The sequence below is a fragment of the Mercenaria mercenaria genome, chromosome 3 (assembly GCF_021730395.1).
Source record: "Mercenaria mercenaria strain notata chromosome 3, MADL_Memer_1, whole genome shotgun sequence".
Classification (NCBI taxonomy): Eukaryota; Metazoa; Mollusca; class Bivalvia; order Venerida; family Veneridae; genus Mercenaria; species Mercenaria mercenaria.
In genome coordinates, this window is record NC_069363.1 from 98,569,335 (window position 1) to 98,592,201 (window position 22,867).

A 22,867-nucleotide genomic window follows, 5' to 3' on the forward strand; every position below is an offset into this window, starting at 1 on the left:
TAATGTGTATTCTTGAAATAGCTGCTCCTGCCCATGAGACGAAAGGGGCGATAAATGATCAGTCAACAAATGCTTCATATACAGTATAATAACACGTAACAAAATTATTTACAAATTAAGTACAACATATAACAACAAATACTGAATATGTTGTTGTTGTTGTTGCAGCTGTTTTTGTCTTGATCCTACGTTTATAATGGCTTAACAATTGCATTTTCAAATAAAACCGAAAATGATGATAAGATGCTGCCAGTCGTTTGCCTAGTGATTACCTGCATAAGTGAAGGACCAACCCAACTTATTGCCCGACCCTTGTGCTGTTCTATAACTTATATATCAATCTTTGTAAAATTCATCCTTTCTGTTTTTTTGTTTGTTTTTTTTTTGTACTTTTGAGATAGAAGCAATATAATAAAGCATATAATCTACAGAAATAAACTGAAATAACTTTTTAAACTAATAATTTTCTCAAAAACGTTTGTAAAGTTTATACAATCATACCGAGATTTATGTTCTCAATGTAGTGTTTCTAGCGGGTTTCTTTTCATAAACTATTACTCATGAATGTTATTTTTAACGCAACAGAGTTAGAAAAGGGATAAATTCAGATCTATGACATAATAGTTACTTGTTTCTTTGACTACATAAAAATATTCAGTTGGTCTACGAAGCGCATTACTATTGAGCTGTCACATTTAAAATGACCCTCTTCTTAAAAGCTTCTAAATCTGTTTTTTTACAAATCTAAGTACAATATTTTCTGTCAATATATTAGGTGTTTCTTTAAATGTGTTTTGCATATATTGCAAGGCAAGGCAGAATATGTAATCCAAAAAATAAAAAAAAAAACAGAAAAAAATAACTTTGGACATCGTTCCTCATGTCGTTTCCTGGATACGCTCTGTTTAAGGTGACTAAACAAGTTCGAGATATCAAATAACAATACTAAAAGAACCATAACATCATCAAGTGTCAGTTTCACTGGGGTATCAAGACCTTGGACCGTGATTTTATGATGCGTAGGCTGTAGAGGGCGCTCTGAAGCGCTCGATAGCGGGCGCTAGAAACTGTTCTTAACAGTTCATTTCATTTCATCATACTGTCCTTGGAAATAGTTGTAATTATTCCATAAATACATAGGATATGGAGGTGGTGGGAAATATGTGAAATCAGACGGTGTCTGCACGCGATCAGATGTCGTCTGCTGACTAGTGATTTCTGGTGATCTGAGTGCCACGTGACGTGAAAAGTCTAAAGACGACTGTTGATTGGTTTCTGGAGAACTTCCGCTTTCAGAGCTGGACTGTGACGACATGTCCGTCACGGAAAGAGGGGAAAGAGGTTCCTCGTACTTAACGTGTTGAAGATAATCTGAATGTTGTTGTTGTTGTTGTTGATGCTGCTGCTGGTGGTGTTGTTGTTGCTGCTGCTGCTGCTGTTGCAACTGAAACTGTTGATGTAAGTGAATGCTATTGCTCATGAACATATTCCAAGCGTTACTTCCAGGCCCAAAGTCTGCGTAAGACGGCTGCTGCTGATAATGTTGCGCCGCTGGTGACGTCATGTGGCCACTCTTATGCAATGCGTTCTGCACGAGATTCGCGTGTTGTCCGTACACATGCTGCTGGTTATCAAGGGCACTTCCGTATCCGAACTGAGGGTTGCCGACGTGATCCGACGATTGTTTTGGAGCGGTCTTGTCCTTCTTAACCCCATTCTTGAAACGGTAACGACGCCTGAGAAAGCTCCCGTGGTCGAACATGTCTTCATACTCGGGATCGATCGCCCAGAAGTGGCCTTTCATGCCGGACTGGCGTTCAAGCTTCATAAAGCAGTCGTTCAATGCCAGGTTGTGACGTATCGAACCTTTCCAGCCTTTCTGATTACTGTGGTCGGCATAGAAGGGAAATCTGTCTGTAATATAAAGAATAGACAACATATCAGTATTTGTGCGCAAAACCGCAAAGAAAGTCGTGTCATTGAAAGCCTGTGAATACTATTACAGTATCATACGTATATAAAACTTCAATAAAATACAAAAATATATCAAAACCATGAATCGGTGGCAAAATTATTTGATACATGAATTTAATTCATTTTATAATAAATAGATACAACGCAAGTAATATCATATGTACATTATTTAATCTGCAATGACTATCATAGTTGTAAATCTGACGTAATACAAGTAGCCAAATGTTGGACTTGAAAATTTTTATTTAGGCTGCTTGTCAATCTACATAGTATACCGTATCAACGTTAACCAAAAATAGCTTTAATACCACAGACTACATGAAATTTCGACGAATCAGGTTAATCAATATTCATCCGAACAAGTTTCTATTTTTATAACAGAAATATTTGCTTACATCCAATCATATCATTAAAAAATACAGATACAACAAAAGTAGATGTGCCATTGCCATATGTAATTCCTGACTGGTGCCATTAGTTTAATTTTGACCGTATAGCAGAGTAGGGCCCAGACTAGGACTTGAACTGTGACCTGTTCAATCCACATTGTACACGTACACGGTGAACCAAACCAAAGCTTTAGCCCACTGCCTCACAGTGGAACTTCCGACGTGTACAGATTAATCAAGTAATTCAGCCGAAAACAAGTTTCTATTTTTAGTAACAGCGACTTGCAACAGAATGACCCCCAAACTATGTTCCCAACCTCTGTCTTGGATAAAAGCTACGTAAACACGAAGTTTTACCCAAACCAAAGATATCAAGAAGAGGCCATATATCTATAACAGTGATCCTAAATGTCACCCAAAGCTAATTCTTCAGATAATCTTGCTTTACACCAAGTTTGGTGATAGTAATGAAAACTAAACTAAAATTATAAACTGAAAACATATTTTTGATGATCACGGTTAGAAAAAAAAATCTATTTTAGTAACTGTCAGACCTTGACCTTGACTTTATGGCATTAAAAGCAAATTATTGCGCGGAAATTTCTAATTTAGGCAATAGTGTCATTGACCTTGACTCTTGTGACCTTAAGACAATACATTCCCAAATTCCGTCTATATGAAAGCTGCCTATAAACCAAGTTTAAATGCAACCGGTAAAGCGAAAACCATTGACGCCGCACGTCCTGCCTCCAGCCCAACGACATTAGTAAATCTAATAGCCAGCTTTTTTTTTTTTTTTTTTTGAAAAAATGGTTTAAAAAAGCAAACACGAAACATTTCGTATAATGAAGCCTGGAGGTACTGTTGTAAAACTGCTATTTTTGCGAACTTCATGTTCTTCCTATTCATTTTTGTACTCTTTCTTTGTAGAGGTAATCAAAAATTCTATCCATCTGTTATTCAGATTGGTTCTTGACGAAAAATAAGAATATATGTGTACGGGCAGGCACATACCTGTTATAAACTTGTAGATCTCGTTTAACGTTGCTCTTCTCTGTGGAGAGTTAGCGATGGCCATGCTGATCAAAGCTATGTAACTATACGGTGGCTTGCCTGTCGGAATAGGCCTCTTTCTCTTCCTCGACTTGGCCGGGGCGTCGGCATCCTGCTGGATGTTGCTGTTACCATTATTGTTTATATCAGGATTGGAGCTGGACACTTCACATTCAGCGGAACTTTCTGCAAAAGATTCATAGTGAAAGTAAGGTCAGTATGCATTTAAGAAATAATTTATAGCAAAAGAGTGCTTTAATACTATTTATGCACGATGGGCGGTTATACGTCGGGCGTAATAATTGCACGAGGGTGCAGCCCGAGTGAAATTAGTTGTACGGCGTATTACCGACCGAGTGTATAAATAGTGTTAAAACACTCTTTTGCTATAAATTATTTCGATTCTAATATGCCCTTTATCTAAACAGTAGATAAAATATAGAAGCGCTCTTTCTTGGTCGCAACAAAAACTTTGACGTCACCGTGACATTCTAGCGTAAGAGTGTATTAACAGAGATAAGTATATTAGAATTTGTTTTCTTGCATACCAGACGGGGATTTCCGGTATTTTTACCGGTGCTGGAAAAATCCATCTTGCATACCGGACTCTCATGCTTTAAATGACGTATTATGAACGACATATACGTAGAAGATTTATGCAGTTATTTATATTTTATTTCAAAAAAGGAATAAAAATCCAATACCATGACAGTTCCTCTTTGTTCCTGATACTATATTTCTCGATTCAAAACACGTTATTTTATCAAAAATTCATAACGTTACGCTACAACTGATAAAACAAAACCGGAACTAAACATTGTTATTTGTCTTTGAACGTCATGACGTCTTTCCTGTTTACGAACGTTGCTTTCCCGCGCTTTGTTTGAATACGCTGCTATAAGAAAAAGTTCTAAAAAGAAAGCTGTTCGATTGGTTTTATTTTTATTATTATTTTGATATCGGTATGCAAGAAAAATATTCTGTCACTGGTTATATAGGTGCAGATAGGAATATCCGGCTCTCGGGTAACTGTTTAGGCGGTTACACGGCTGGAGCCTCGTTACCGCCTAAACAGGTACCCTCGAGACCGGAAATTCCCATCTGCACCTACAACTAATGAAAGAATCTCCTAATATGATTGCCTCTGTTAAGGAGGTAGGTTACCTTCATATTTGTATGTGCGCATGTCCAACCGGAAGCTAACGTGACGATTTACGACGACGTTTACGACAAACTAAATGTGTTTGTATATTCATTCTTCTGAAAACAAATCATGAACCTGTCTCCGATCTGATGCTTTATGGTTTAATAATGCAGAAATAATGAATAAATTGCCGCAGAAACGCTTCAAAACAATGTTGCCTTAAAATGACGTCATTGACGTCATGACGTTACGTGTCAGTTACCGCGCAAAATTAATAGCTTTTATTTTGAAAGTACGTAATTCTGTGCATTTTCTTTATTTGAACTATTTTCAAACAGCTATTATTTGCTGAAACATTTTTTATGAGTCTTTTGCTCTGAATAACAATCAATATTTTGCTTCTTTTATGTAGTTATATTGAAATGTTATGCGGAATGTAAGAAAATGGATGATGGTAACCGATGTTATTTGGAATATAGTTGGATGAAAGGTTATTTGTTACGGCCATTTTCAAATAAAAAACTTGCAGTTTGATTTGTAATACCTATTTTTCAGTTTTCATTGATAATTTGTTAGTTATATACTAAAACTAAGCTCTAAAATTGTTCAGATTTCAGTAGAAAATTGTGATTTCTTGAATTGAATTGATGTTACCATGGAAACGAAGCCCGTGACCTATATATCTAAATGTAAAATTCAAAAGCGTTGACACTGGTCTATTTAAGGAACACAGCTTCGGCTTTTTATTTTCATTACAACAACATCCATGAGAATAATAGCACATGCTGAACGATTTTTCCATGAAAAATGCAAGACGAAGGGTACTGCTGCAAGTATTTTAAGCTGTGAAATTTGTTTGAATAAATACAAATAACACGAAAATATAACTTACGTTTGAAATAATATGTTTTGAAGCTACATTAACAAGAAATATAATTTTATTCAATATGTTTTATAAGAAATTGCGACAAAAAGCAAGATATAAGCTATTTTAAACATCTCTGTTGCCATGGTTACTTTAAACTTTAAGAAAAATAGGGTACCATGTAAAGTGCTTGGTATTTTGCTAATAATATTACCCAAATATTCCATGTTGGTCATTAACAGAATGGCACTGAAGCCGTCGAAAAACCCCGTTTTTATACATAGCTGTTTAAAAATGAGAGAAAATGCGTTACCATGGAAACACGAGCCCCGCGACATATACATTTTAAGCATATATTAGAAAGCTAACGCGCATACTAGTAAAATTATCAATTATGCAGACTTCTACGGATATCAGTGAAACTAAAATACACTGAAAAGTGTTAAATATCCGTATTTTCCTTCTTCTTTCAATATAAAATACCTTTGGAGGGTCATGTTCTTTAAACCTGGATAAAACTTGAACTTGAAGGGCCAGAGAAAAACGAAATTGAGATTGTAGCTGTTAAAACATCATATTACACAAATTACAAAAAAATTGCTGCGTTTCAACTAATTTGAATTTACCCTGGTAACAAGGTAACCTACCTCCTTAAAACAGACTTACGCTAGAATGACGTCACGTTAACATGCGGTGACGTCAACGTTTTTGCTGCGACCAATATTTTATCTACTGTGTTAGATTAAAGGCATATTAGAATTGAAATAATTTATAGCATAACCGTGTTTTAACACTATTTATACACACGGGCGGTAATACGTCGTACAAATTATTACGCCCGACGTATAACCGCCCATCGTGTTAAAGCACTATTTTGCTATAAATTATTTCTTTAATGTCAGGAAGTTGTGGCTATACGTCTTAAATTGTGTAAAGGTTAGTATAAAGTCAGTATCTCAGACTTGTCTTGAATAGAAAAAGGCTATGTTTTACTGGTAAAATTGATCTCTTTAATACATTGCTAAAGATTAACTGAAATAATGAACAAGAAGAATTTTTTTATCAGATATTTATCAGATCTTTGATTGGTCTGACTTAAATTCAAGGTATAGTATGAATAGGTCAGGTCGTAGGGCTCTGTCACTGCGGATTACCAGCATGATCCGCGCCGATCCGATTCAAGATTCGGGGACATCGGGTCACAAACTGGTCCATTTTGTGGATAAATTATACGATAAAATATTATCAGAGATACCAGTTGATGGCCATTGATAACTTCTTACAAAGAAATAATATAAAACAAAATAACTTAACTAAAGCACTGGTTAAAATCTGGTTGTTTTTGTTTTTGGGGATTTTTTGGTGGGTGGGGGGCGGGGGGAGGGTAACAATCAACTGCATGGTATTTAATTATGAATGTAGCTCCATAGCTCCATATGGAAACTTAATTTATATATTTAGTAACGTTTGATACATTTGATCAGGATTTTATATATTTGGAGTAAATATCTAAAGATAAAATATTTGACTGAAAGATGACCATTGGATGTCTTTAATAAAATTGTACACTGTATACAAAAAAAAATAATGTACTTTTTGTCGAAAAAAAATGTAATTGCAGTGTTAATTTTCCAGTTTTATAAAATAATTGTAGATAGTAAATGAAAGGCCAGTTTGATGGCGATCTAATGTTTTTGTGTTTTGTTTTATTGAATATAGCTAAAGACCTGTTTTGTTTATTCTTGATGTAATGTAATAGTTGGTCATGTTAAGTGTTTGTATTATTTGAATGTATTGCGTATCTTTCAGAGGTCGAATTTGTTATTAGTATTATCTTTGACATTTCGAATTCTTCATGGGCAGTAAATCTTACGGTACTTATGCCAACTGGATGATTTTAATGAAATATGTAATTTGTACGAATCTGGTTTAGTTCCGTGAAAAAAAGTATTGTAATGACACGGTCTTTTGCGCGTTTCTGAGAAGTTCGAGGGCTTTAACTCTACTTAGCGTTTCAACTGGTTATCAAACTAGGCCGAGATATTATGTCCATAAACATTTCGACAAAGTTCAATAAAATTTGATAGGAACTGCTCACGTTTGAGACTGGAACATTCAAACTTTGTACAACGTCATGTCACCGTGCATCCGACTCACCCATGCGTCGGTGTCGGTGTCCGCGTCGTCGTCCCGATTTGGAAGTTTTTGTATATAAGCTGGTATCTCAGAAACCACGCGTGGGAATGGATTGAAACTTTATACACTGGTCCGGTGTGATGATCTTACATGCAGTGCATAGGTTTCATAACACTTCTTTGCATTTTTACAAAATTATGCCCATTTTTCGACTTAGCAGTTTTTTGGTTAAGTTTTTGTATGTAATCTGGTATCTTTGCATCCACTAATGGAAATGGATTGGAACCTCACACAAACGTCCATTTCCATGAGCTGATATGTATTATACATGTTCCGTTACCCTGTATTGCAATTTTACAAAATTATACCCCTTTTTACTTTTATATTTATTCATTTGACAAGGCTGTAGAATAGTCGAGCGTTGCTGTCATCCGACAGCTCTTGTTTTTCATTTTATGACATAAATGTGTGTTTAGTAGGAAATTTCCTTAAGGTTCTTGTAACGCCTTTTGAAACCTTCCCTCAAATGAATTTTGTTTTAGTTTTTTCACGCCAAATAAACCTTGGTTTATCATAAAGAATACACCAAGCTGTTCATTATAAGTATATAGGAAACTCTTTTAAGACAGGTTATTTCCTATTGAACAATACATTTTGTCCTATATTTTGTCCTATTTTAACTGCTCACGTTCTATTTTGTTGAAGATATCAAACTTCATTTTCAAAAGTATTTCATCATTACTTTTATGATTATTCTGTGTCTAACATATTTCTACAGGTACTCCGGAAGTAGAAATTGTTACAAACCATGCACATTTCCAAAAAAAAATGCAAAAAAAACGCAAAATGAAAGTGAACGTAGAGCTGTCAAAATGACAAAAAAAAAAAATTGACTGCAATGTTTCAAAAAATATGCAAGTTGACTATTTTTCCTTTCCCGGAGTACCCAGATAAATATATGAAAGACACACAACAAAGACAAATTTAGAGAAAAAATATGTTTGGAAAAGAAGTTTGATATCTTCTACAAAACAGAATATGGAGGGTCGAAGTACATGTTTTGTAGGACAAAATACATATTACCGAACAAGGTAACCTCTGTATGAAGTATCTTCTACTTCTTCTGAACAATTCCGAATATATATACTATGTATACTAAGGGTCTACTAGTTTTAAGTTCAAAGTGAAAATTTACCCGATGGATGGGTAAAATGTGTCAATCAACCGTGAAATCAGTAGTCCCACAATAGCCGTTTTGCACGAAATTCACGTGCGCCTGTAAATAACAATTTTCTCTGTGAAATTTTATTGTCATTGGAAATATCGATAATTGGCTAACTCGAAAAACAGCATAAAGTTTTAAAAATATTGTTTGTTGCATCGCACGACTGAATCAAATTAAACGCGAGCGCCAAATTCGGATGTTTACAATGCAACTGACGCGAAGAAGATAAAGCCTTTCGAACGGCTATTGTGGGACTACTGACTTCAAGGTTGATCGATTTTTAAAAAAATTATCATGTGAAGATCTTCCTGTGTAATTTTGGTATGAAGAAACAATTCAAATTTGAAAGATTATTTTTTTTATTTCAAAATATACCAGTTATACATCTGGGCCCGTATTCATAAAGAATCTTAGAATCACCTCTAAGATATTTCTTATCTTATTTTTTTAGACTTAGTTAAGAGATATTCTTAAGTTCTTGTTCATAAAACGAAAAATCTTAGCGAAAAAAGTATAAGAATAATTTTTTCTTAGTTTCATTTCTATGTCTATATTTAATAAGAAATTAGGAAAGCCTGTCACAAGTTAAATTAAGCTTAATATTCTAATAAGTCTATACAGTAAATATGCAATTCATGAAAAACTGTTAACTGCGGTCATTGGCGTCCATTCTATTTTTAGCTCGACTATTCATAGAATAGTAGAGCTATTGGACTCGCCCATGCGTCGGCGTCGGCGTCGGCGTCTGCGTCGGCGTCCGCGTCGGCGTCCGCGTCCCGATTTGGTTAAGTTTTTGTATGTAAGCTGGTAACTCAGCAACCACTTGTGGGAATGGATTGAAACTTCACACACTTATTCACTGTGATAAACTGACCTACATTGCACAGGTTCAATAACTCTATTATGCTTTTTTACAAAATTATGCCCCTTTTTCGACTTAGAAATTTTTGGTTAAGGTTTTGTATGTAAGCTGGTATCTCAGTAACCACTTGTGGGAATGGATTGAAACTTCACAAACTTATTTACTGTGATAAACTGACTTACATTGCACAGGTTCCATAACTCTATTTTGCTTTTTTACAAAATAATGCCCCTTTTTCGACTTAGAATTTTTTGTTTTGGTTAAGGTTTTGTATGTAAGCTGCTATCTCAGTACTCACTAATTGGAATGGATTGAAACTTCACATACTTGTTCACTGTCATGATCTGACATGCACAAAGTAGGTCCCATGACTTTATTTTGCTTTTTTCAAAATTATGCCCCTTTTTCAACATAGAAATTTTTGGTTAAGTTTTTGTATGTAAGCTGGTATCTCAGTATCCACTAATAGGAAAGGATTGAAATTGCACACACTTGTTCACTGTCATGATATGACATGCAATGCATAGGGTCAATAACTCAACTTCGCATTTTACAAAATTATGCCCCTTTTTCGACTTAGGAGTTTTTGGTTAAATTCCTATTATGTAAGCTGGTATCTTAGTACCCACTAATGGGAATGGATTGAAACTTCACACACTTGTCCACTGTCCTGAGCTGATAAGCACTATGCAGGTTCTATAACCCTATTTTGCTTTTTTACTAAATTATGTCCCTTTTTCGACTCGTATTCATTCAATCGACAAGGCTGTTGAATAGTCGAGCGTTGCTGTCCTCCGACAGCTCTTGTTACTTTTCTAAGATAATTCTTAAAAGTTAAGATAAATGGCCACCTGTCTTAAATTTTAAGAGAAAAATCACCTACTTAAGATAATTTCTTAGCCAAATTTTGTTCTTAGTACAATTCTTAGGCAAAAGTGTTTCTAAGACACATTTTAAGCCAAAAATGAGAAAAACTTAGAAAATGTTAACTTCTAAGATATATTTCTATCTAAGATTCTTTATGAATACGGGCCCTGGATAGTTTCTTTTGCTGTTCAGTATATATACTGAATAATTTTAAAAAATGCGTTAAGAAATATGAGTCGCGCTATGAGAAAATCAACCTTGTGGCTTTGCGACCAGCATGGATCCAGACCAGCCTGCGCATCCGCGCAGTCTTGTCAGGATCCATGCTGTTCGCTAACTGTTTCTCTAATTGCAATAGGCTTTGAAAGCGAACAGCATGGATCCTGACCAGACTGCGCGGATGGCACGGGTCATATATATATATCTGTCTTTTATCATGTTTGCTTCGACTATTATGTAGAAAATATCAAACTTCGTGCGCTACAGCAGAAAACTGTTGTTCAAAACAGAAAAAAATATCTCATTAAATCCTGTTCTACTTGTTCAGAATGATGTGGTATACATTTTATACAAAAAAAAATGCCTACGTGGCGGAGAATTCTAAACATTTCAGTTTAACATTAAATGCGTCAAAATAGATTCAGTTCGTTCAAAATGAGATTGAAGAGGATGTAAATCAGTATTGTAGGATATTTAACTGCATCATTATTGGTACGTAAATGACATATATATTGCTTTAAACGCACTCCAAAAGATTCTTAGATTACCTTTAGTATGGCTGTCCGTGCCACAGAAAGGACAAGAGTGTCAGACTGTCACAAAATACGCCCGTCATCGAATATGGTCTTATTCATAATCCAAGAGTGCCTGGGGCGGATTTTGCTGGTTATCGAACTTGCCGAAGAATTTGCCCACAAACATTGTCAGCAAGTTAAGAGAAGATCAGATGAAAACTGTTCGACTTAGAGAGCGGACAAAGCTAAATTCGCAGATTTCTACTAGTAATTCAAGGGTTATAATCCAGGAGTGCCCGGGGTGATTTGGCTTGTTATTGAACTTGGCTGAGATATTATGCCGGCAAAACATTATCTGTAAGTTTGCGGAAGATCGGATGAAAATTGTTTGACTTAGAGAGCGGACAAGGTTAATTTCGCAGTTTTTCGAGTAATTCAAGGGCCATAATCAAAGAGTGCCTGGGGTGATTTGCTGGTTATTGAACTTGGCCGAGATATTATCCCCACAAACATTGTCAATAAGTTTGGGGAAGATCGGGTGAAAACTGTTTGATTTTGAGGGCGGACAAGGCTAAATTTGCAGATTTTGAGTAATTTAAGGGCCATAATCCAAGAGTGCCTGTGCGATTTGCTGGTTATCGAACCTGGCTGAGATATTATGCCCACAAACATTGTCAATAAGTTTGGTGAAGATCGGGTGAAAACTGTTTGACTTAGAGAGCGGACATGCTTTTGATCGCCGACCGCCCGCCCGCCGCCTGCCCGTCACGGGTGTTCCCATAATACGCCCCGCTCTTTCAGGGTCGGGCGTTTAAAAAAATTATATGTTTGCAAAATTACGACTACTTCTGTCTGGGTATATAACAACAAACATTTTTGTTGAACACGACAAAGATGGAATAACAAGAGCTGTTGGAGGGCAGCAACGCTTTGCTATTCAACAGCCTTGTCAATTGAATGAATATAAAAGTCGAAAAGGCGTAAAATTTTGTAAAATTGCGTAACAGTAAATTATGAAATCTGTACAATACATATCAGCTCATGACAATGGACAAATTTGTGAAGTTTCAACCCTTTCCTATTAGTGAATACTGAGATATCAGCTTACATACAAAAAATTAGCCAAAAATTCCTAAGTCAAAAAAAGGGCATAATTTTGTAAAAAAAAACATAGAGTTATGGAACCTGAGTAATGTAAGTCAGTTTATCACAGTAAATATGTGTGTGAAGTTTTAATACATTCCACAAGTGGTTATTGATATAATCACTAACATACAAAAAAAAACATTACCAAATCGGCCGGGACGCCGGTGAGTTTAATAGCTCTACCTATTCTTTGAATAGCCGAGCTAAAAGATTGTATTTTTGACTTATCTGCCCTCGGTGTCCCGCAAGGATCCATACTAGGACCCCTTCTTTTCTACCAATATTGATCTATATGCCGATGACTCCACCTTACATAAATCCGCCAACAGTATTACAAACATCAGTCTGAACTTCAGTATAGCCTCTGAATAGTGTCCATAACTGGTGTAAAATAAATAACATGTCACTTCATCCTTCAAAAACAAAATGGATGGTATAAAGCACTAGAGTCAAAATAAAACGTACTAAAAACTCGAGTTAATTTTATATGGTTCGGTCATTGAAAATGTTATGTGTCAGAAAGTTCTAGGTGTATATATCGATGCAACTCATTCTTGGCAATCCCATGTTAGTACCGTGGCCAATAAACTAAACTCAAAAATTGCTCTACTTAGAAGAATTGCATTTTTCTTGACAGATGAGATGAAACTATTGTATTACAATGCATATATTATGTCAACCACGGAATATTGTTGCAATGTCTGAAATGTTGTTGCAATGACTTTGATGATGTATTAAGAAATTCCAAACTTCTATCTTTTGAGAACAGGTGCAAATACCATATTTCATTATTAGTGTACAAAAGTAAAACAGAGATTGTCCTATATACGTTTCAGATTTACAACATTTTGTTCATAATGATCATTACAGTCTGCGCTCATCCGAACACATGGATCTTTCTATTGTTTAACCTAAAACGAACTACCTGAAACATACATTTCGCTACAAAGCTGCACACATGGAATTCACTTCCTTCTTACATTAAACTTCATAATAATAATATAACTACGTTCAAGCATGATTTAAAGAATTTTCTCTTGTTACAATAGTTTTTAGCAATTTATTACTTGTAATAACAAGAATTTTGTTGAATTAATGTTACTGTATTTGTTTCCAATAATAATAATTGTATTATCTTATTATTCAAATCTGGAACATGTTTATTATTTTATGGGACAGACTTTCTTTTTTGTACATCTTAATTGTCATGAACAATCTTTGTGACGCATGGTAATTTTTTTATTTAAGGCTTCTTTAATTTGAGATGTTTGTCTAAGAAAATTTAAGTAATTCTGATATGTGTATTTTTGTATAAATGTTTAATTATAAATTGAATGTATGATTGTGTATATGTGTGAATGTATATTAACTTAAGGCCATACTGGAAATAAGTTGTATAATATTTGTATTTGTACACTTAGTATGTAACCTTCAGAAAATAAAGTTATTATTATCATTATTATTATTATTAGAGGGATGGTGGGGAGGGGGCAGGATCCAAAAACACTGAAAGGCTAAATTTTGTTATCTAAGGTCAGTCATAAAATTGCTTCATATTTGGATATACGGTACATTGATGCAATTTATCGCCTGATAACGGTGAAAAATTGTTCTACCTTTTTTTCAATTTTCTTAAAATTAATTTTGTGTCAAAAAATTACAAACATGCAATGAGAGATATCCAAGCAACATAGATTTTTAAAGAGTTTAAAAAATGACATTAGATCTAGTCTTAGTGGTCTATTTTCAATAATCAGATATTTCATTTAAAAAATAAATAAATACAAATGTCGATTGAAGATAATACTATTACCATCAAGTACGTTATCAGGTTATAAACAAATTCTACAGTGTCTCAGGAAAATGTGAAAAGTTCATGCAAAACACATAACATATTTTGCAGTGGGAACCGGATGTGGTTTCATAATGTACTTTTAGTTACTCTGCATGTAGAATCGCTAGTCATGTGATTTTTCTACATTTTTAAGATTCTATCGATTTGAACATTTTCTTTCATTTATTGAAATTCTCGGAATGTTAGATTGTAACAATTCTAGGCACCCGCACAAACAGACAGACAGCCTTCGCCATGAATTGATAAAGTAAGTTACTATACCTAGCCGATCATCCGCATACGAGCTATCACTGCCGCTGGTGACTGGTGAAAGTCTCTGGTGTTCCGTACGTTGGTCCGTGCACGAGATATTTCTGTTTATATCACACACAAAAGTCAGAGCAGTATTCACATTACTAAAGTTCACATCCATTTCACTAAAATAACACTTTACAGTCGTATTGTAAAATAAACAATAAGGTTTTCTTTGTAAAAACAATTTGTTAAATTTCTGAAAAAATACACCAATGTGTTTGCATTGAAATTTCCCGAATAACTGTTTATACAAGAGATTTACGGTATGTAAGTTAGAATGGTTTTGCACGTGCAAAATAAGCCATAGTCGACCGCGTGTGAAAGTTATTGTGGAAATTCAACAACCGTGAATGTAGTAATTGTTCTCAGTATAATTGAGATATAACAAGGAAATTTTCAGAAAGGAGCGGCCCTTCTCAAAGAAAGAGTAAATGCATTTACTGATGTCTTAATCCGATATGTATTGTTTTCGGGGATTAAGCATCTTGGGGATAATTGCGGGGCCCAGGATTACATGGAGATTAAGAAGTGTTTGTTTAGCGCAGAATGTCAGGTGTGAAATTTGTCTACAATTTCCATTACTAAGGGTGTCGGCTCAATTACTCAAAATGTAAATTATTTCACTGAGAAGAAAGCATCTTTCACACTTTTTATATTTCCAAAAAAGATGCGGATATATGCTGTTTTATTGTAATAATTAAACCGCAATTATAAAATTAATACAAACAAAAATACTTTTATGTCACAAAACAAACTTTCATATACCCCTTATCTTGTAAATCATATCGGAAGCATTAAAATTGAATTTAAAATTTGAGAATTACATATACTATTGTAACAATATAATTATCTATAAGGCAGAATCTGTTGAACATAAAATTTTGACAACGCCGCTCCAGATATTTTTTATTCCATATGATATTAAATTTTAATCTCATCATGTATGACATTGTTTAAATAAAAAAGTCAATTCAAACACCTATAAAAATGCAGCGCTGTATTAAACAGATAAACAAATGTGAAAACGGCATTTCGGTCATTATATGACATGCCTTCAAGTGTTTAGCAATTTTAAGAAACGGAAAATATATATCTAATTTTTCATTTCTTTCTACATTTCTAGAAAAAACTATCTTCAATGAACATTACACTGAAAATGACTGATGCATTTTATAATAGCTTTATGTGCTGGTAAGGGTGAAAGTCAATGGACAGACAGACAGGTAAAAAATGTGTCTGTATATATTTTATACTCCCGCCTTTATTATTATTAATGCATTACACATTTTAGGCGAAAAATGATTTTAAATAAAAAGTACTCTGAAACTAACTAGTGGAACGAACTTATTGACATACGATTTTTGCAAGATACTCTGACTTATAGATAATTAAACATATTAGGCAGACGATAGGAAACCGTTGCAAAATCTTTGAAATAATGCAGAAAAATTACATTCTACCTACATTTACCAATATTTAATTTCACCCACTTCATTTCATTATTTTTCAGTGTCACATTTACATCCTATGCCAGACATGTTGGAAATGAGCATGTTGAATTTTTTTTTTTACCAAAACTGTGTGCGAGTAGCTTTAATATGGAAGACTAGGGGTAAAATATTATTATTATGACGTGTAGCTTTTAAAACTTAATGTTGTAACATCTTATTTGACACTACTGTTTGGTGTCTTTGAAAAAACGCATCTGCTCGGTTTCCGAGACAGAATTTCAACGTGCAAACTTTAAGAAATCTGTCTCCAGAAAATGTTTCTTTCAACTCTGCCATAGTATAATGAAGTTTCACACGGTACATAAAGACTACGGTTTTATTTCGACTTTGGTTGTTCAGGATATAACATCAAGTACTCAACTGCTTTACTCAAAAAAGAAATGGCCTTTATTGAAGCGTTCTAGATTGGATTTCTTCAACATTTAACGAAAATGTTAGTGCATTTTAGCGTTCCTGTTTCTTCAAATTTTAAACTGGATACATTGTGTAGGTTTAACATATGCTTTCTACTGTATATACTAGCTCAAAGAGGGTCGTCATGTCATAATTCCTGCGACTACTTCATGACGTACTAAGCCATGTATCTGACAGACGGACTTGAAAGCTGTCTGGATATCACTGCAGGTGATGATGGATCAGAACTTCGCTTCGTCTTAGAGTCAGAGGCATCAACTGCTCGTGACACGCATTGCTGAAATATAATATACATAAAGTAACTATAAAATCGCAGATCATAGTTTATTTCAATCACAAGAACGCAAAAATGCACTAACATTTTCGTTGAATGTTGAAGAAGTTTCACTAACGCTTCACTAAACACCATTTCTTTTTTCTTTTTTTTTTTCTCTCATTTTTTTTAAATAAAAGCAATTGAGTACTTGTTGCTATATGATGAACAACCAAAAGAGACAATATTCAGTCGTAATAAAGGCGTTGGAACATTTTTACCGTAGTTCTATAATTCTTACTCCGCACTACATCAATATGTCGAAATAAAGCTTTCGCTTTTTTTAACTTGACCGGCCTTTACAAAATTTGATAGAAATATGATGTGCAATTACGATTTCTGGCACAGTTAGGTATAGACCTGGGGTACACAATGTTAGGTATAGCGCCGGGGTAAACACGGTTAGATATAGCAATGGGTCCACATGGTTAGTTACAGAGATGGAGTCTACATGGTTAAGTGTAGTACTGGGGTGTACATGATAAGGTACTAGGATTGCACTTGGAACCACACAGTAAGGAATAGCACAAGACTTCGAATGGACAGGTCTCATGTTAGATCTCCAAATGAGGTAAATGTTCTTCATGTAAGATTGACAGAAGAGAAATAAGGTTGCTTTCTCTGTTACTTGCAGAAAACAGGACAGTGCTAGTTCAGAATCGAAGAAGCTCTGTTAGGTTAACTGACCACCATTACAAACTGAAACACTGTTAAAAGATAGTAATCACATAACAAACAATTTGACGAAACTGTTATTTGTTCACTTTAAAGGACACTGGCTAGTTTAACACATTTCAACAGGCGGATTTGAAATCAGTGGACTGGTAGTATAATTATATTACTTTAACAGGCAGTTTTGAACTCAGTAAACAGGCATTTTTACGCAGTGGACTGGTATTTTTTATTTTAACAGACAGATTTTAACTCAGGGGACAGGTGTAATATATTCTAACAGACAGGTTTGAGTGAAGTGATGTTATTTTAACAGGCAGTGAACTGCATGGTATTATATACGTTTACAGGCTGAACTCAGTGGACTGGTGCAGGGAACTTGTACTCTGGGGACTGGGATGTAGTAAATGTTCAAGGTTCGTATTTGCTGAAATTCCGACAGATCCATGTCTATTCCCTTCATTGATAATTTAAGATAAACTTACTACTGGTATAACACCACAAACAGAACTTATCTGGGGTATATCTTATATCCTCATATGGTCCTGTTGTTCAGTTTGTTTAAAAAAAAATATTAATCACATGAACTACATTGACACTTTAAAAGGGATTTCTGTGAAACTCGGTACACATATTCACCAAGAAGTGTAGATATAACTAAGATATTTGTTAGGGGTCCATCTCAGCATTACAGAGCTATGCCCCTTAAATTCTTTGAAATCAGTGTTCATCACATTCTGTGAAAGGCTTTGTTTATTTTAACTTGACTTTGAAGCTTATACGATTTTCTCACATCTGTTCCATCTATCTCTCTTGTCTGCGTCATCCCTCTCTTTTTACTTTATATGTTTCTGTTTTTGCTTTATTTGTGTCTTTTGTCCGCTTGTTTGTCTCTAACTCTGTCTCATCCATCTTTCACGCTGCTTCATCTGTCCTTCAGGGCTGCTTCATCTGTCTCTCATGTCTGTTTAATCTGTCACCCAGACTGCTTCATCTGTGCCTCGTGTCTGTTTCATCTGTACTCTTGTCTGCTTCAACTATCTTTCATGGCTGCTTCGCCTGTCACTTAGGCTGCTGCATCTGTCTCTCATGGCTGCTTCATCTGTCTCTCATGTCTGTTTAATCTGTCACTCAGGTTGCTTCATCTGTCTCTCATGGCTGCTTCATCTGTCTCTCATCTCTGCTTAATCTGTCACTAAGACTGCTTTATCTATCTCTCTCGTGTTTGTTTCATCTGTCTCTCATGCCTGCTTCATCTGTCACTCAGGCTGCTTCATCTGTCTCTCATGGCTGCTTCATCTGTCTATCATGTCTGTTTAATCTGTCACTCAGACTGCTTCATCTGTCTCTCTCGTGTCTGTTTCATCTGTCTCTCATGACTGCTTCATCTGTCACTCAGGCTGCTTCATCTGTCTCTCATGGCTGCTTTATCTGTCTCTCATGGCTGCTTCATCTGTCTCTCATGTCTGTTTAATCTATCACTCAGACTGCTTCATCTGTCTCTCTCGTGTCTGTTTCATCTGTACTCTTATCTGCTTCAACTATCTTTCATGGCTGCTTCATCTGTCACTCAGGCTGCTATATCTGTCTCTCATATGTGTTTAACTTTTCTCTCTTGTCTTCTTCATCTGTCTCTCATGACTGCTTCATCTGTTTACCATGTCTGCTTCATCTGTTTCTCTTGTCTGTTTCATCTTTTATTCGGTCTGCTTAATCTGTCACTCAGGCAGATTAATCTGTCTCTTATATCAGCTTCATCGGTCTCTCATGTCTGCTTCATATTTCGCTCATGTCTGCTTCATCTATTCCATGGCCGTTTCATCTGTATCTCTTGTCTGTTCCATCAGTTTTTCGCGGCTGCTTCATATGTCTCTCATGGCTGTTTCATCTGTCATTCATTGTCTGTTTATCTGTCTCTCATCTCTGTTTCGCCTGTCTCTCATGTCTGCTTTATCTGTGTCTCATGACTGCTTTATCTGTCTCTCATATCTGTTGCATCTGTCACTCAGACTGTTTTATCTGTCCGTCATGTCTGTTTCATCTGTATCTCTGGTCTGCTTCATCTATCTCCCATGGCTGCTTCGTCTGTCACTCATGTTTGCTCATATGTCTCTCATGTATGCTTCATCTGTCTTTCACGTCTGTTTCATCTGTCACTCAGGCTGCTTCATCTTCTCTCAAATCTGCTTCACCTGTATCTCTTTTCTGCTTCAACAGAATCTCATGGCTGCTTTCTATGTCTCTCATGACAGAGTCATCTGTCTCTCATGTCTGTTTCATCTGTCACTCAGACTGCTTCATCTGTCTGCCATGTCTGTTTCACTTGCATCTCTTGTCTGCTTCATCAGTATCTCATGACTGTTTTATCTGTCCCTCATGACTGCTTCATCTGTCTCTCATGTCTGTTTCATCTGTCACTCAGACTGCTTCATCTGTCTGTCATGTCTGTTTCACTTGCATCTCTTGTCTGCTTCATCAGTATCTCATGACTGCTTTATCTGTCTCTCATGACTGTTTCTTCTGTCTCTGAGGTTGTTTTCTTTGTCTTTCCTGTCTGCATTCTGTTTATCACATCTATTTCATCTGTCTTTCTCGTCTGCTTGATCTTTATCAAACTTAGTCTGTAGTATCATTGTAAAGGTTCTGCTCGGCCCCTCTAAGGGGAAGCCGGAGCTATTATAAAATTCAAACAACTGCGTATATGAAGTTTGCTCTCGTGGTTATGCGGTTATGCATAAAGGTAAAGGTAAATTTTATTTACGTTTTTTTTTGTGAAATACTGTTTTGTAGATCTTTTGAGCGCCCCTATTTTGAGAACAGTATACCTTACCCCCAGCAGTTTGTTGGTACTCATTTACAGTTAGAGTGAGACAATCGTGAAAAAAGTGCCTTGCCAAGAACGCACAGCACTGGGAGTAGCCAGTAATCGTACCCGTGACCGTCATCTCCGTAGGAAACGTTCTTGACCAATGCGTCCACGATTACATTGCATGTGATTGGGGGTGGCTGTGGGGGGAGGCATCAGAGCAAAATAACAAAATATACCAAAACAAGAAATATCTTTAAAAATGATGGTCGGCGAATTGTAATAAGGAAAGAAGTTTATGAATTTTTCATCTAACATTCATCTTTCATCTAACATTTTTCAAATTGCAAAACTAAACCATGTACTTTAACAATTTAAATGGTTCTCTTTTAATTTTTCGCAAAGGCTGCAATTTTGTTTCGTTTATCCTTAGACGAATAATTACAGCAGTAGTTTGATGAAGATTCATGAGGCGGTTTGAGAAGAGGTCATTAAACGTGTTTATATTTTTAGCTAAATTGGTCCCTATCCCCATTTGTAACAAAATAGCTGGAGACCTTACGATATTGTTACACATCGAGTTTGATAAAAATCCATTACATTTTAGTGGTTAATGCGAAGAAAGGCATATCTACTTTTAGCTATAGTGGTCCCTAATAGGGCCCAAGTTCCTATATAAATAAATTTGGAAGAGGACCTTATAATGATGCTCCAGACCAAGTATGACAAAGATCCACCAAGCTGTTCATGAGACGCTGTATAAAGGCATTTCTAGTTTTAGCTCTAGCAGCCCCTAAAAGGGGTTAAATGTCCCAGCTGAACAAAGTTGGCTGCGGGCCTAATAAAGATGCTACAAATCAAGTTTGATTAGAATACATGAGAAAAAATCAATTAAAAGATTTTTTTATTTATTATTTTTATTTATTTCTAAAATAGGCCAACTGATCCCTCTTTAACAAATGCATATTCGCTATTCATGAATCTTTGGACAATGACGTCACACCTATAAAAAAAAAGTGAAGGTCAAGCAAAACATACAATTGTAATTATTTCAATATTTCTGTTTCATAAGCAAAGTTTGACCGTAGTCATGTCACATAGATAAACTGTATGCAGCGTACCTTCATTTCAGTGTAATGAGATTCAGTCATTATATAGCATATATATAATAAAGCAGATTTCAATTGAAACCAATATTTGCATACCATACTATAGAAAAATATTTATATATAATAAATCAGTTAAATAATTTATAACAAATATATCAAAGCAAACAAGTACTCATTTTAATATGCAATCTGAATAAGTCACAAAAGCAAGAAACCTTTTCATATACAGACGACAATTGTAACAAGGAAAGTCTTTTAAAAAGCACTTCTCTACATAAAAGACTCTTATCACACCCTTATTCATGTGATACGCAGACCGTATTCAGCTCTTTCATTAATTTGATATATGTTGGTATTTGAACAGGTTTTTATCATATTTATTAAACTTACTTATCATTTTGACGTATATCAATATTCTTGCTAAATATACTGAGCCAAAGTTAGCTTTAAAACTGTGAACAGCGTCGTTTAGGATAAACGCTTTGTCTACATTTCACCCAGCGTAGCACAATCAACAGAGTGAAAGAAATTGACACTCTCGTCCTATTAGGCAGAGTGTTGCATCAATCTTCCATTTTGATAAATTATCTATAATGCGTTATCAAGTAGTTTGATTTGCAAACTGAAGTCACGTGGCATAGGTAACGAAAACGAATTTAGACGGCGTCGCCGAAAAAAATCTGTTTAATGAACTGCCTGAAGGCCTACATCTTGGCAAAAGTCCAACTTATGACTTTCACAATATGGTGTAGAGGAAACAGTGTTTTTTATTATCAAACTTTTATTTCATAAATATGTGACAACTTTAAAAATTGTATCTATTTTTTGTTATTCCTCTATGAACAGAAAAGTGTTCGTTGTTTGATAATAAGAAACTTATTTTGGAATATATTACAAATTCAACATGCTTTTAGGAAGAAAATGGAGATTAATGTTACATTAACTCGTTTAAAGTTTATTTTACTGCTTTCTGAATATATTGTAAAAGACATTTGTCTAAGAATGAAATCCCAAAGTGAATTTTAGTGTTTAAAGTAAAGCATGAAAAGGTACACTTTATGTAATTTATTATTGAGTTTAGAATTCAGTATAGATGGAACACAATATAATTCGATTTTATCCTGTCATATTATATACCAATAATGATGATTGCATGTATTTCCCCATTCTTTTTGTAAGTATTGTGTATGAATATAATGGTGAGATTACTGTTGCAAGTATGACCTTTTTCATTGACAGATACAAGGTATCAAATAGGCCTAAATGAGTTTTCACTGTAGACCTACCTGTGTTTTATTATTATTATTATCATTAAAATGTTATTATTATTATTATTAGTAGTAGTAGTAGTAGTATCATTATTTTTATTGTCCTTCCTTCACCGACGGAAAATAAATTTCTTTCAACCTTCGTGGTCAAGTGGGGAGCCTGTTGTGCTGGTTGCCTTCCAATTGGCTACTGTTACATAGCCCCTGATAAGCAGCGGATAACAGTTATT

At 35.1% G+C, this 22,867-nt stretch overlaps 1 protein-coding gene across 1 annotated transcript; it reads right to left on the bottom strand.

The window, feature by feature from the left end:
* Positions 1-358: 358 nt before the first annotated feature.
* LOC123523905 (forkhead box protein E4-like) lies at positions 359-14,810 on the bottom strand. The gene is made up of 3 exons (XM_045301657.2): positions 14,512-14,810; positions 3,378-3,602; positions 359-1,914 (listed from the first exon to the last, which is right to left on the bottom strand). Exons 1-3 carry the CDS (start codon positions 14,660-14,662, stop codon positions 1,082-1,084), a joined length of 1,209 nt encoding a protein of 402 aa, XP_045157592.2. The 5' UTR covers positions 14,663-14,810; the 3' UTR covers positions 359-1,081.
* Between the last annotated feature and the right edge of the window lie 8,057 nt (positions 14,811-22,867).

Bases quoted from the DNA above. Each gene is read 5' to 3' on its own strand.
- LOC123523905 (XM_045301657.2), bottom strand. From the start codon at position 14,662: ATGGATGTGAACTTTAGTAATGTGAATACTGCTCTGACTTTTGTGTGT. The intron at 3,603-14,511 runs GTATAGTAACTT...AATCTTTTGCAG, and splicing joins GTATGCGGATGATCGGCTAG to AAAGTTCCGCTGAATGTGAA. The intron at 1,915-3,377 runs GTATGTGCCTGC...TTTATATTACAG, and splicing joins GATCTACAAGTTTATAACAG to ACAGATTTCCCTTCTATGCC.